Below are 16,209 nucleotides of genomic sequence, written 5' to 3'. Positions count from 1 at the left end.
GAAAAAATAGAGTCGTGATACATTCCCAGCACTATGTTCAACTTGATTGTTTTTATCATTATGTAATTGTATGATGGAGAATAGACATACTGATATAAGGAAATCCACACAATGGTTTAGCACTGCCAATTCATGGTCATTGCGATTCCTGGCAAAGTTAGCTAGTGAGAACACCACCAGAGCATACAAATTCTACGAAAGGCCAAAACCGCAAAACCTCTGCTCTGTGGACATTTCCTACAGTAGTTGCTAAATGATCATGGGTTTTATCTAAAATAAACTACGGGTTTGTTACTCTCTACAGCACATTAGCTTTATGTAATACTAATCCATCTGCTATAATAATATTAAATATAAAATACAGTATATACTGTCCATATATACAGTATCTTTATATAAATATACCTTTCTGCAAATCTGTACCAAGCTTCAATTAACAGCAAACCGTAGCTAACAGGAAATGTTCTGACATTCAAGAAGCAAGAATTCCTAGGCTATTTAAACCAGTCATTAAATTATCTTTGAAGAGTATTAAAAAATCATTTCACAGTAAAAGAAACAATAGCCAGGATGCCTGACCTCTTAGGATGTCAGAAATTGCATGGGAAAGCACATAAAAATGCATTCAAAACAGCAATGTCTCAAACTAAGAAAATAAGCCTCCCCAAGCAAGAGGCTCAATTCTTTATATTTTCAAATCCAAAACTAGGAGGAGGAACGGGATATGTCTCAGCCGACATCAACTCTTCTTGACCTCTAGATCTACCTTGTTATTATAATCTCTCCCCATTGTCAGCTGCATCGCCCATGTAAACGAGGAGAAACCAAAAACAAAACAGAGAAATAACAGTGAAATGAACATAACATAATTACCATGAAAGACTCCATACACGCTGAAATGACTGATCACCAAGCAAAGATAATTTTTGTTTAAATCAAATTTAATCCTACAAAATTAAAGTCAATTTTTGGATTCTTAATCATTTCATTCAGAATTAACTACTACTTACAACTGAAAAAGGTGGAAAGTGCATGACATACATGCTCAGCAATAGTGCATCTATACATTTAAAAAATCTATACCCTACATGTGAAAAATTGTTTTAAAAATGAGAAAAGAACATTTGTGCTATAAATCAGTGGCAATTCTTATGAATTATTTGATCATGACAATTCAAGAAAGAAATTAAATATAAAGTACGAAAGAAATCTGCAAAAATAAGTGATTAAATTTGTCACCACTGTACTTTCACATTTAATGTGAACGTGAAAATATCAGAAAAATAAATACGTAATAATAAGGATTAAATAAAAAACAAATACTGTATATAAAAAATATACTAACATTATTCTTTGCATGCACCTGCAATGTGAAACAACAACCCCAAATTCTAACTATCATAAAATACAATCTTAATATTGTAAGTTTTCTGCTTCCCTAAATTAACTGCAATTTAGATTTTCTTCTGGAGCTTGCCTTCAAGCATTACAAAAAACGTTGAAATGGTGTAAGCGATTATAGCCTCAATGAAAATCATAAAATGGTGACTTTTGTAAAAGATACCTAGTAGTCTTTTTATGGGGCAACTACTATTCGGAATTTTTCTCAAATTAGTAAAACATATTCAAGATTTTTTTTTTTTTTTGTAAATTTCAAATGCCATTAATACAGTAAATGCCCTTTGCTATAAAGGGCACAGATTTGTAAGATATTTGTGATTTTTATACTAATTCCTTTAATATTTTCAGAAGATATTTTAATAAAGCCGAATGCTATTTAGCATTCCTCTAAATATTGGTTTCTGTGATCTGTCCCCACCCTATCGCCCCCACCTGCCACAAAAAAAAAAAAAAAAAAAAAAAAAAACTGGGGTAAAGTAACTTACCGCGAGAAGTTCCGAATCATTGGAGCGAAGATCATCTTCTTTGTCGAACAACTCGACCTCGGCGAAGTCCACACTGTTGTAATTGGGTTTCAGTATGTCCTGGAACTGTTTGCAGGTTCGAGGAAGGGTAAGAATTAAAGAATGACCAAATATCATGGAAAGGGCAATGTATTAAGGAAGAAAAAACAGTTAGATGATGGTAAGGACACAGGACAAAGGACAATGAAATATATATAATGCATGGATTAAGACGAAATAAAGTAAAAGGGGTGAAAAAGGATGAGTTGGATGGTATAAGGGTGTTGGTAGACAGGGAGGGGGAAAAGAAAAGGAAAGTGAATTAGGAGAATGTTTTAAATGCATATACTATCAACATTTAATTTACTGTAATCAAAACTGTAAGCAATGAAAGGAACTTATTTACAAAATTTAAGAAAGAAAGAAATAAAGATAAGGAAATCATGATAAAGAGGAGAACTAATGAGAAATTGTTTAAAAGCAGGATAAAAAATAGGTGAACTATATTTCAAAACAATGAAGCATTTTTCTTTGATAATCAAAAATAAAAATTGTACTGTACAGGATTTCACTTCAAAATACAGCTTGACTTATGCCAAATATATTCACATTCTACGTGAAATTCTACCACTAAATGATATACCACACTGCTGATCCTATTATATAGCTCTACTGTACTCAACTCATTGACTTCTATTAGGACATTGAACTACTCACAGTGAAGAAATCACAAAAAAACTACTCGGGTCATTTTACTAGCATGGTTGCCCCTCTACGTGAAAGATACTATGACCTGACCTCAGTTAAAAAGATACCACACTGGTATCATAGGTCAAACAGAAAAAGTCTTGGTATCCCTCCAAATACAGTATCTACTTCGTGACTGGTGCTAGCTGTGATGAAATGGTAGGAACAAATATCTACATCTTTAGCAAAAGATTTCTATGCTAACACTGAATAGATTATTGTGCAAACTAATACAATAATGCTAGTCACTTTTCAAAACACCTCAGTCGGTAGTATGAAAAATTTATTGATTTTTTAGGTATAGGAGCTGTTCAAAGATACTTCTGTATAAAGTTAATGGAATAAGCTAATGGGTTTTTGTTGTCCATTATGTCTATCGTCACCATCATTGTTGTCATTGGTATAATTATCTCTCCATATGATGCTTAAACATAGATTTTTTTTATGTCTGATGATATACTCAATAGAAGAACAATATTTAAGTGTTTATTATCTGACTTGGAAATATGCAGTTATGCAAACGTAAGTACATATGATCATTTTGCACTCAGGAACAACCTAAGATACAAGATATCAGGAAAGCCTGACCTAGTTTAGTAGAACGCCATTTCTTTGTTGTACTATTTACAAAATTGAACTGAATGCCTAGGACTATATTATCGGTTGCCTACATATTTTCTTATAGGCATTAATTTTGAACAATATCAAGACATCCACTAGTATCTGTCTCAAATAGTCACAACATATAACTTTCAGAGACAAGTAACTAAACTTCTAGAACATCATTTCAAAAGCAACATTTTGCATCTATATACAACCAACTTTTTTTTTTTATAAATAAGACGGTTTATAAAATAATCCCGTACCTCCTTCTCAAATCATTCACAAAACAAAGTACTGGAAATCTAACTTGAAAAACAAGGGTCTCAAAACACTACCAGAACTTTTGGTTCAAGTTCAAAAAGACCAGTTATTGATCACTGTTAGGTTTAGCTACAGTTATGGCAGCAATGATTCCTGGTCTTTGAAAAGCCACTGTCAAACAGACAAACCGTAGAAAAGGCATTTTATAACAAACGTAATCTTTTAGTTGGGTTTAAATTCATATTACAGTGAGATGTTCCAAAAAGCACTAGCTTTTAGCCAATGAGAGAAAACCAGTGAGTGATGAGGTGGGTGAGAGAAAGTAGATTTAAAATGCACCAGGATACTGTTTTACTGTGTGAACATTACGCACAAATCTAAAATATTCTTACTGATGGTCAAACTAGTATTGACCTCATGTACAAGAGTATGATTGGCATTAAAGTATGGACTGTTTGAATATAAAAGGAGGGCAAAAATGTAAAAGTAAAGAATGCATCAAAACGTATGAAAATCAAGAACAATGACATAAGGAAAACATATATTGCTCGAACAACAGTAGGTATAACAAACAACAGAAATACTATGGAAATTGAAAATATGTTTGACCTTGAAAAAAATGCAAAACATAAGTACAACAACTTATGGGAAGAGCATTCACTAGATATTTGATTAAAATATCTGCCAGATTACATTTTAGCACAATGTAATTGCAGTTAAAATGTAAGTAACCATTAATACTTTCAATCAGGAAAGTCAGGTTTCAAATGACTTCCGTCCAAAGATGATAATATAATGTAAGTAATAAACACCATATTGCATTAGTTCTCAACACAACACAGTGATAAAAACTGAATAAGCTTGTTAAAGAAATACAGCGTATCTGTGTTATCTTGCCAGATATTGAGTGTAGTATACACTACAGGGAACCAAAACATTTAAATTGAAAAAAATAAACGGGACTGCAATATTTCAGCCAAAAACTAGACAGTTATTTCAAGATTATGGAAAAACACTTCGAGCTTCAATATATATCAGAACGGACGGATGTTAAAAATTCACAGTAGCTTAGGAAAAAATAGCCCATTACCTTGTTAAAGGTAGGACAGATAAAACCACTGAATATTAGTGTTAAGGCATAAAAATAAAATGTGAACCATTAGTATTTGAGGTACAGTATTTACCATGCTTTTCTTCATGTGAAACCAAGCAAAAAAAAAAAACAATGTTACCACAAAATTCAAAATGTTCCACTTTGGACTAAATCTACAAATGTATTGTAAGAAATCAAGAATTGCTCTGACTTAGTAAAATCATGCAATCGGCACGACTAAATTCACTTGCTAATGGTATGTGCAACATGACGTAAGGCTGCTCTCTCTCTCTCTCTCTCTCTCTCTCTCTCTCTCTCTCTCTCTCTCTCTCTAAATCTGCCATTGCCAATAAACTTGAAAGAAAAGGCACGTGAGCAGTGTTTGTCTTGAGTGCTATTCTTGAAAAAACTGAAGATTTTGCTTTTGCAAAGTGCCAGACACTTGCCAACATGTCATAAGAGAAGCAAAATAAAAGTGATCATGTTGCCTTCTCAGCAATTCATACATACAATGTTATTCCACAGATGAATAGAAAAAACTACACAAGACATCTGTGTATCAAAATCGTGATTCATGAATCATACAATCTGAGATTTTGTGACAACTTTCCATAGTAATTAGCTTTATCAGTTTCCTCTACTTATCTAGGTATCCTAATTTATAAAAATGAAACTCATTATGTGTTATTTTACCAATACAGTATACAAAGGCTTTCACCTACCTGAGCAGCAGAACTTTTTTTTATCACACAGTAAAATAATATCACTGTATTTTGCATTCCAGTTGAGATATTTGCTCATGTAAAACAGCATTATACTTCATATTACCAAATGCGGATTTATCTAATACATAACAGCACAGACACATCCTCCAGTCATTCCTCACCACACAGTTTACTGTTCAGCCTTGAAATAGTACGTATAGTATTTATATTTATCTTATGAAAATGTGGAAGAGCCATCAGCAAGTGATTAGTCAGTACTCGTATACTCTTATCTTTTCCTCCATGATGGCAGGGCATTTTCAATGATACTGGCATATATATGGGATGATCACAAGAGAAGGTACTAACCTCTAACCTAAAGAAAGACTTTCTAAAAACCAAGAGTGTGACAACCATTGAAATTATAAAGGTGGTAAAAGGGTATTAGTCAATGTGTAAGTTTAGACTAATTGAAAAAAATGGTAGTTTATCAAAAATCAAAACAAGGGAGTATGCAAATACACATATTAGCAAAAATAGGATACTTGATCTTGATAAATAGTTTCTTTTAAAGGGTAAATACATTTATATATAAAAATATAATGATCGAAAAACACTGAAATTGTAAAAATATATATATATAAATATTACACTGGATTCATGGGTGAGCATATACATTATTAAATATTAAGAAAAAACACTAAAAATGACAAAAGTTATCCATCAAATCTCCATCTACTGCAATTGCAAAAATACTGTACCATATTCTTGATATGAAATATTCGTAGTGTAAAATTTCTAATATACCTCTCAGCTAGAATTTTATGATGCGTCAGCTAATGACTGCAAAAATGGACTGCAACGAAATTCCAGCTGGACCAAGCAACAAAAAATACTGTTCCAAACTGATAATGGATGACTATTCATATCTAGAAAATCATGATGGGTACAGTGTTCTCAGCTAAAAAGAGGCAGCTAAAATTTCTGGTCGTCCAGAGAATGAATGGGGTATGCAAACGGGTTAAGGGATGGCATTTATAAACAGTGTCACACCCTTAGCCCTTATCTAAACACCGCCACAAACATAGAAAACAAGTCCTGGGCTCTCCCAGTCACACTTTAGAGTATGCCGTGCCTACATGAAAAGGAAACAATAGATGTTACCCATTTACGCTTATCACGAGACTTCCTCAGTACCTCAGCATTTGCTTCTTCGTGCTAGGGAGTAAACAAAGGATAGAAATGACAGAAAATAGAAAAATAAAGCAAACATCCAAAAGTCTTGATGAAACTACTGTACTGCAAAGTTTTGGAGGGTAGTTTCTAGTCTAAATCAAAGAGCCTCTTGAACGCATATGAAAAGTAGTGGTATTTTCAGACTAATGACTCTACAAAATATCAGGGGGTAAAATAATGGTAGAAACCATACTGGAAATAAGAGAAGTAAAAATTATAGCAAAAAATGATCATCTAATACAAAAGTTTATTTAAGAGCTTAAGCCTATTCTACCGAGAATATTTAAACATACTTACAAATGAGTTCGCTTTAAGTCTATAGAGATAGAAGCTTTAATTAAACAAAAGATAGCGCATCATTGACAAGGGATGGCAAGGAGCATCTAAAGATAAAGAGTAGTCGTAGATATTGCTTACCACAGGCCGCAGGTCAGGGTGGTAAAGAATGTATCCATTGCGGTTGACCATGAATGAGTAACCGTTTACTCCAAGCTGCAAGTAAGAATGATAAATATGTATTTCTGGTATACATAGCGTAGATACAAACGCTGTACAATTTTTATGCTCACTGCATTTTCAACTCTTCAAAAGTCTTCATCACTCGGGCTTTTTTCATGGTTAAAAGGCGTGTGAAAGACCTTTTTTTTATGCAAATTCCATCGGTGATATTTTATCATTTCAACATAACGGTACCACAACCAAAACTGAAATGAACAAACTCCGTTGGTACCTAAAATACAATAAAAGAATAATTTTTCCCATTTGTTCGTACTCCATGGGATGCCAAAGTATACCCTTCTGACTTCTATTAAGAAGCAAACGTGTACAATACTGGCACTGTATAGTATTTACAGGGTAATTTCTTTGTAATAAGGATTACATAAATTAAAAACCATTATCCTTTACATACATAATAAGTAATCGCATATGGTTAAAGTGGCTTCTTACTTATACTTCAAGAAGCCAATCTAATCAACACTTGAACTTTGAAGGGTAAAGCAGTAGTTCCAAATGTATTATCAAAACAGAGAGAGAGAGAGAGAGAGAGAGAGAGAGAGAGAGAAGAGAGACGAGAGAGAGAGAGAGGAGAGAGAGAGAGAGAGAGAGAGAGAGAGAGAGAGAATTTTGAAGGGTAAAGTAGTAGTTCCAAGTTTATTATCCTTACTGGGCAACACGAGAGAGAGAAGGGGAATGAGTCCAGGATCACAATATTTTGCAAAAGATTTTGTATAAAAAAAGAAAAAAGAAAAGCAAGATTTAATCTCCTAATTATTTCAACATAGAAAGCAGAATAAAGAAATTTATGATCAAGAGAAGAGTGGCAGCAATCTAGTTTCATGAACCACACGTTTTCTTAAATGACTGTTATGTGGTTTTGTAATTACTAAATTGCAGTAACTTGGCCTTGATTTTCTGGGGAAGTATATTTTTTCTAGATTATCATGCCACAATGTACTTGTGTAGGGGAGTGCTGACAGACTTGCAGCTCATTTACATCATGTTTACATGATGATCCTCATTAAATGCGCCCATCAATGTGGATCCAAGATCATTCTCCACTGGAAATTTGTGAAGTCTGTAAATTAGTTGATAAATCAGTAGCTTTCCTATGTTCACATACAAGCCTGTAAGTGTAGCGTGTCTGAGGTCTCAAGTGGTGCTATTTCTGACTCTTCATAGTTTCATTGTGCTATGTTACACGCTTCCACATCCTTGATGCTTCTAAGTTAAGTATATCTTAGTTTAACCAGACCACTGAGCTGATTAACAGCTCTCCTAGGGCTGGCCCGAAGGATTAGATATTTTTACGTGGCTAGGAACCGATTGGTCACCTAGCAACTGGACCTACAGCTTATTGTGGGATCCGAACCACACTATCGAGAAATGAATTTCTATCACCAGAAATAAATTCCTCTGATTCCACGTTGGCCGAACCGGGATTCGAACTTTGGACCACCAGATTGGCAGCCGAGCGTGAAAACTACTCGTCCAGCGAGGAACTCCATGATGCTTCTAAGCAAGGAGTTTGTGTCTTTGCCTTCACTGGTACTTCTTGGAAACAGACTGCTGATTCTTGGCTGTCTCACGTGTTTTCATCTTAATCCCTCCAGGAATATACTGAGTCTGTCAGGATACTGGCTGGCAGAGGGGGCTTCCTCATTTCTTTACACCAGAGGGGCATGTACTTCCCATTTAGCAAGTCCAGAAAATGTCTTCACGTCATTTTGCATTTTAGGCCTCTTACTTTGGTCTTTGTAGTCCTTCAGGTCTTCGTGAGACTCTAGGTTCAGTGTCTTCAAGAAAAAGTGCTTCTTCCTCAGGCTCCTTTGCTATCCCTGCTTTGCCTGTCTCTTTCAGTGAATATAGTTTTCTCTCAGGAGTATTTTCAATTTAATTTCAGTTTCAAAAGGTTATTTCATAGTCTAGACTTACGCAGGCATTTCTCAGGAGGGCCTCTCCCAGCACAAAATCAAAGTGCAGTCGGTTTGATCTCTTCGTTCTTCCCTGGCTTACAGGTTCAACCTGGAGCTATCTACCACCCTAAAGCTACAAGATTTTACCCACAAATTTTCTGATGTGTATTTGCTGATCTGACTGTTGTGGTCATTCATGGTCTACTGGCTGGGAAGGATATGGGCTAATAACTATTTTCATCATCATCCTCATCCCTCATGTGTTTGGTACACATGGAGGCTTGTGCTTTTAGGAAATACCTGAGGTCACACCTGTGTTTGGTGTCATATCTTAGGAATATTAACTTTAAAGAAGCTTGCTTTGTACAACTAAAATTACTCTATGTCTAGATATTTCAAAGGGGCTCCTTCCATAATGGGATTCTCTATGAATGCTCCTTCATTACTATCCTTCTTAAGTTGCAGTTCAGGATAATCAATGGGTTTGTATGGACAAACGATTTTATAAAAACCATGTCTTACAGTAAGAACATAATTTTTCGTGGCCCTTGAGTTATTCAGCTTTCTGAGGGGAGAGTAAATTATGTCCAGATACCTTTCTAAAGTCTAACTTTCAGGAGTAAGTGTAGCATTGCCTACTTGGGCATTTAATCAGCTCAAGCTATAACATTTAGAATGACCAATAAATCTATTAGCAATATATATGCCTTCTGAGTAAAACTATTTTTCTGCCCATTAGCATGGCTGGAAAGAAGAACTATTCTTTCATAAAAGATATACACTGTAATACTACTAATAAATCTGTTTTTTGCAAACCATCTGCAAACTGCAGAAACAATACTACTGTAACAGTGGACTGTGATAATCATAAGACTTGTTCAATAAGCTACAATTAAATAAGTTTCACAAAGAAGGGATGGCATTCCTTATAAAAAAACTATGTATCAAGTTGAAAGAAAATATTACCTTATATGGGGGAACAAGTTTCTCAATTTCTCTGATTGGGACATCTGTGCCTGCAACTCCCAGTAAATTTGCTGATCTGACCTAGAAAAAAAAATGAAATAGATAAGATACATATCATGAAAGGCAATTTATAGAGCGTAATAATTTCCTGGCTGAAAATCCTTTTAATCTTCTTTTTCATATTATGGTATTGAAAGCATACGATGATGAGTAGCTGAAAGGCAATGATGGCTTCAGTCAAGAGTAACAGTGTTGAAACTTTTTCTATCCACTCCACTCCACTCCCAATACAGACATCAAGAAATCTTGAACATTACACTGCCCATCAAGCCCACTTCCACAAGTTAAAAAAAAGCTATTTATACAGCCTTCTCAGCTGTACGGAAAAATTCATGTAAATCTTTGATAAACCGAGGTTAAAGAACCTAATGTACATTCCTTCTTATGCTGAAATGAATCACATGCTACCATTAACAATAATCAATATTGGAAAAACTGATACATTGTATAATAACGTAATTCTTTTCTTGGCAAGCAGACTCAACTGAAAAGTCAAGGGATGGCTGCTTTATATAGGCAATTCAAGGGATGGCTGCTTTATAGAGGCAATTAAGATGAAGTACCAGAAACTATCTTTAATGTATAATAACTACTTAGTGAAATATATTTGTCATTACAAGGGTTCCACAACTTTCTGCCCTCTTAATTCTGGCAGCGAGTCAGTAAACTGACTAGACAGTAAACTATTAGATATCCATAACATCTCCCTTCACATTTCTGCTATGACTGGGAAATATAGTGCAAATATGTAATATATGATGACAGAAAAGATATTTAAGCATTTGTCTGCTTGTTTTTAACTTTACCCAGTACCGTGACCTATACCAAGCACTGGGTTAAAGAAAAGTCATGTGTCCCAGTATATTTTACAAAATTATTAAACTTTATGAACACAGAAAGTGTTTGCTTGACACTAAGCCCTTCGTTAGAAAAGAAATTAGGCTCACAGTAGTAATTCTTGATCTTATTTCTTGAGAAACTTTAGAGAAATATAGTTATTAATGCTGAAGAAGTAATTTGTGAAGGGAAATAATTCAACTTGAAATTACACATTATTCCTTCCACTGAATCTAGACTGCACATTCATTCAAAATACTAGAGGTTTGCACGAACAGAGCAGTGACTCCAATCACTGTATAGCTACAGGAAATCCATAGGATCCACAATAAACTGGCTTACCTCCTACAGGAAGATTGTGTTATGGACAATACCCTAAGTGTATGTGATGGTGCGGTTTAAATGCCATATTCTTAAAAATGATAGCATTTCTGCCCTCATAAACTGAAGCACCTGCATGAGTTAATGAAGACTTGAAAATGACTGGACAACAATGCGACCAAAATGAGAAATGGGCTTAAATCTGAATACTTTTTCGGGAAGAAGTAGACTTAACTTAGACTAGTTTCTTGGAGAAGAAGTATCCTTGAATGTCAATCATTTCTTGAGAAAAAGTGAACTTGAATGTTAATAATTCCATGGGAACAAAATGGGTTTGAATGTAAAAGACTTCTTGAGAAAGAAGAGGGCTTCTATGTGACTTATTCCTTGGAAAAGTGGTGAACTAGAATGTGATTCATCTCTTGGAAGAGAAGTGAACTTGGATGTCTAATTTCTTGGAAAGAAGTGAATGTGAAAGTAATTAATTATCCTTGGGAAAGAAGTGGCTTTAATGTGAATTTCTTGGGATAGAACTGGCCTTGAATGTGACTGATCTTCTGGAAAAGAAGTGAACTTGAATCAAATTAATTTCTTGGGACAGAACCGGCACTGAATGTGGGTGGTAATTCCTTGGGAAGGAAGTGGACTTGATTGTGAACATTTTCTCTGTCTTGAGAATAAGCTAAATGAACTTCAGCTTTCTTCTGGTAGAGCAGGAAAAAGTTATAACACTAAATCTTGAGGCTGAAAACCAACTTGTCAATAGCTTTGATTTTAGAACATACAAAAAATGAGGAAATCTATAAAAAAAATAACTGGGATAGGAAAACTAAAACAATACAAATTCTACTTTTGAAACAAAGAAATGCACACTATGAGAAAATTGTTATATAAATCTTTATTATCCAACTACGTATTCTCTATTACAAAACGCGGAAGTATTTTTTCCAGAGCATAACAGGAAATAAAAGCAGCAAATTAAAAGCAATTTAATGGTCTGCAGGACTGCAAATCAATATGAAATCTGTTTTGAATGTGGGTGTTTTAGTGGTGGGTAGAGGAACCAAAGTGGAACCAATAACGAAACTGAATAGAAAAGGAAACATAACTTTTTAACTTCACACAACACACTCGCTTCAGCTTTTCTCATTCACAGTAGTCGAAAAAAAATCTGTGTTGACTTACTTTTTCATTGAACACTGCGCCTCATTTAGACTGTTTGAGTGAGAGGAATCACGCACTCGCTAGACTACTTATCAGCAAATATACAGGAATTGTACTTTTTAAGTAACTCGCCCTCACTCAAATAGCTAAATACACATAGGTACATACAAGGGATTTTCTCTTAAGACATATAATTGTCATTTAAATGGGTATTCTATGAGAACTAGATGTAAATATATTAGCAATGGTTAGGCATTTAACTACATGACAAAGTTCCACAGTGATCTAAGATTAAAGCATCTATTTTTCAAAAACTAGGGTCTACTACAGTTTTGGCTTCACCATAAAAACTATGGTTCAAAACTACGTTGGTCTAGATTTAATGATTTATTGATCATTGATGATTTGAGCAACTTAGCAGGCTGGCTTTATCGAACTAGTGATCGGTACTCTATGTAAACAGTGTGCTGTACATCCTCAATTGCTTACTGGCATACACAATCGACAGAGGAGGAAAAAAATGACAAAAGTTCACACCCTCCATAGCAAAGTCCACCTGAGCTAAGATCTGCTGATCTGCTAGCAGAACTACTTTTCTTAATGGCTGTTTTCTAGAAAACCTCTCTAGGGCTGGCATAATACATCGAACTCTATTGGTTTCTAGACACTTTTTTTAGGATCAATACCTCTCTCGTCCTCATTATCCAAATGGATTCATTGACCAAAACTCGCTCGGTGATGTTCTAAAGGAAATAAAAAGGTAGATAATTAGACCTTGAGTGATCTGAATGTTTCGATGCAATGTGTGAATTTTTGTAGCCCTAATGTCATGCTAAAAATAAGAAAAAATGAAAAAATCAGGAGTGGATTCTGGGCTCTTCACAAACATAAAAAGTATATAATAAAATATAATAAGATGCATGCATGAAATGTGTCCTGTTTAATATACAGGCAGAATGAAAATTTGACTGTTTCAAGAAAATAACATAATAAGCATTGGGCTGCCCTAAGTAATTTAAATCACATGAGGCTAATTTGTGTAAAACGGGCCACACAGAATTTGAAAAATAAAATAAATTAACAATCTACGGGAGGGGGCTGATTCAGAAGTTTTATGAAGAAAAAAGTTCTACGTTTACACTTATTGGGCAAACTGAATTGTTTACACATGGTTTATATAGACAAAAAATAATTTAGCATATACTTTAAGAAAGGAGTTTGTTCACATCAGGCTAATTTTAACAGAAGCATGAACAGTAAAGAAAATTTATACATTAAGAACTATCTGGCAATACATCTTTTAACATCTTAATTTTAACTTGTTCAGTAAAACTATCATATAAATCCCAACTTGCAAAATGTGAAACTATTACGTTGTCATGGTCGGGTTACAGTATTTATATTATTAGCAAAAATCTGCCTAACATTTTAAGTGTGAGAATGATGGAATAGCAGATGTCATCACTGTTTGGAAGATATTTTCCAGAAGACAGCAAAATGTCGGAGGGAACCTAAAAATAAAAGATGCAAATGGCTAAGTATGACAGCAAGTACTCAAACGAAGATCTTAGGCGATTTGGCAGAGGTGAAGGAAAAGCAACAGTTTCGACGGTTGTCTGAGGAGGCAGATTCCCATTAGAGCCAAGTCACAAAAGGCCTCCTAAGCCACAGGACAAAACAGCTTTTTTTTTTTTTTTTTTTGGTAGTCTTACTTACAAAAGGGGCTACAGGCCCTTTTTTTTGTTTTTTTTTCGGCTATAACTCAGTAAGTCAGTCTTCTATGTCCACTCTGATTCTTGGGAGAATCACATAACTGACACATAGATTAAAAAAAAAGGGAATCACTATAAAGGGTAAATGGTTACTAAAGGAATGTCGGCGATTCTATCAGGACGATCTGGTTTGGTGATGGATGGCAACAAAGAGCGTCCGTAATCATATATCTGTAAAAATGTTAAGGATGCATGACAAAAAAAATTTCTCACGACGGTTACAAGGGGTTAATGGAAATTCAAAGCATGGGAATGGAAATACAAAACTCAGAAGTTGAAATTCTAAACAATAAAAAAATGTGAAAATCACAATCTGAAGTACTAAGGATATTATTATAAAATAAGATCTTACTATTAACTGGTCCTTGTCACCAAGAACACATACAGTACTACAATGGCATCAACTGAAGATCCTACCTAAACCCACCTCAGGAATAATACATACTATCAGTAAATATCTGATGGATAGAACAGAATGGTGGCTCGGTTAATTGAAATTTGTTTTTACACCAAAATAATAAACTGAAAAAATTATCTGCATGAATTTCCACTTTATCAGAGCACTAACAATATATATATATATATATATATATATATATATAATATATATATATATATATATATAAAATAAAAAAAATTTTGCACACCACATATCTAAATCTGTCTTTTTCTTTGTAATTACAAAAAGTAACTAAACTAAAAATCAGACATCATCAATTATAGATGAGGATTAGCCACAAATGTTTAGACTTTCAATGGCAAACTTCTACTAGATAATGGTCAACTTTGTGAGACGCAACTTACACTATGCCTTGCATATGACACTGTCGTTGATAATTAAGGTCCTTTGCAGGGTTCATTCAGGCGCAACTGCATTCGTTCGCGCTTATTACCTTTCATCTATTACATTTTGGTTCATCTTACTTAGCTGCTGAACTTTCTTAACTACAATGCTTCATTCTTATCATCTTGTGAGGAACAAACCCTTTGGTAGTCTTCAGAGTCTAAAAATGTGATACCTTGGTCTCGTTCAACTAAACAATAACAAACAGGATCAAAGGGCAGAGTACAGAGCAGCAAGAAGCCGAGACAAACTACCTGTCCTGATATGCAAAATGGTCAACATCTACAATTACAGTAGGCAGTCCCTGGTTATCGGCGATCTGGTTTTATGACGCCTGTCTTGCGCCGATTACCGATTATTGGCGCCGAGATATACCTAACAAATGTGCCATTAATTGGTTATCGGCACCGGTTTTCGTCGCCGAAAAGCGCCGAAAATCCCCGATTTTCGGTTATTGGTGATTTTCGCTTATCATCAAGTCGTCAGAACAGAGCCCCAGCCGATAACTGGGGACTACACACCTTAAAATGAAACACTAGAAACGTAACTGATCCAGACTGTAAATTAATGAAAATGTCCAATTATCATGGCTTTAATGGTCTACTCTGTCAATTTTTGCTAGAGTTTTCTTTGAACTTCAACCCTATTGCTACTATATTCTGTTATCATCAATTTATTTGAAACTTTAATCACTTTCACGCTCTCAAAACCTTACATCCAAATATCCTCTTTAGAGACTCTTCCATGACATCTGCAAGGCAAGATCAACTGTCTTACGATATCTGCAAATTTATGGAGGAGTTAGGGGAACTTTATTCTTCATTCTTATTATTACTATGGCATCTGGAAGTCAAACTTGATAGAAAATTCTATTTAGCTAAACTTGATGTCTATGGTTTCAATTTTTGCTCAGAAAGTTACTTTTTGTTACACCTAGAACAATATGCAGGTTGAAAGAATTCTACCTTATCAATATCCATGTCAAGTAACCTGATGCCAACGACAAATATTATTCACGAACCATCTCAAAGCAACTTTTCCGTATCCACACTGATGTATTCAGCAACAATTTGGAAAGAGAGATTCTACTCACTTCAGTGCAGCATCAGTGCAAGCATTCAAGTGCTGAAGGCCTGAAATGTACTTCCGCATTATACATAAGCTGTACTGAAGAAACATGGGTGAACACTGTCAATTAATTATTGACCCACATTGAGGATCTTGGAAAGTGACTGAAAGTGAAGAATTTTAAAGGGAAAACTTAAAAACGAGAGAAAAATAGA

The 16,209-nt window shown here is 34.6% G+C and overlaps 1 protein-coding gene across 6 annotated transcripts in view; it reads right to left on the bottom strand.

Annotated features, from left to right (window-relative positions):
* Positions 1-16,209, bottom strand: part of LOC135198484 (voltage-dependent calcium channel subunit alpha-2/delta-3-like) — a 585,611-nt gene that overhangs the window by 108,475 nt on the left and 460,927 nt on the right. For all 6 annotated transcript variants that reach the window (XM_064226069.1, XM_064226067.1, XM_064226068.1 and 3 more), the window contains exons 15-20: positions 12,997-13,053; positions 9,929-10,009; positions 6,966-7,040; positions 6,477-6,530; positions 1,887-1,991; positions 767-796 (exon numbers count right to left, since the gene is read on the bottom strand). In XM_064226069.1, the coding sequence (XP_064082139.1) occupies positions 767-796; positions 1,887-1,991; positions 6,477-6,530; positions 6,966-7,040; positions 9,929-10,009; positions 12,997-13,053 (402 nt within the window). The remainder of the gene's footprint in view (positions 1-766; positions 797-1,886; positions 1,992-6,476; positions 6,531-6,965; positions 7,041-9,928; positions 10,010-12,996; positions 13,054-16,209) is intronic.

Source organism: Macrobrachium nipponense, chromosome 22 (genome assembly GCF_015104395.2).
Source record: "Macrobrachium nipponense isolate FS-2020 chromosome 22, ASM1510439v2, whole genome shotgun sequence".
NCBI classification, from domain to species: Eukaryota; Metazoa; Arthropoda; class Malacostraca; order Decapoda; family Palaemonidae; genus Macrobrachium; species Macrobrachium nipponense.
This window is presented reverse-complemented; position numbering and strand designations above follow the sequence as displayed.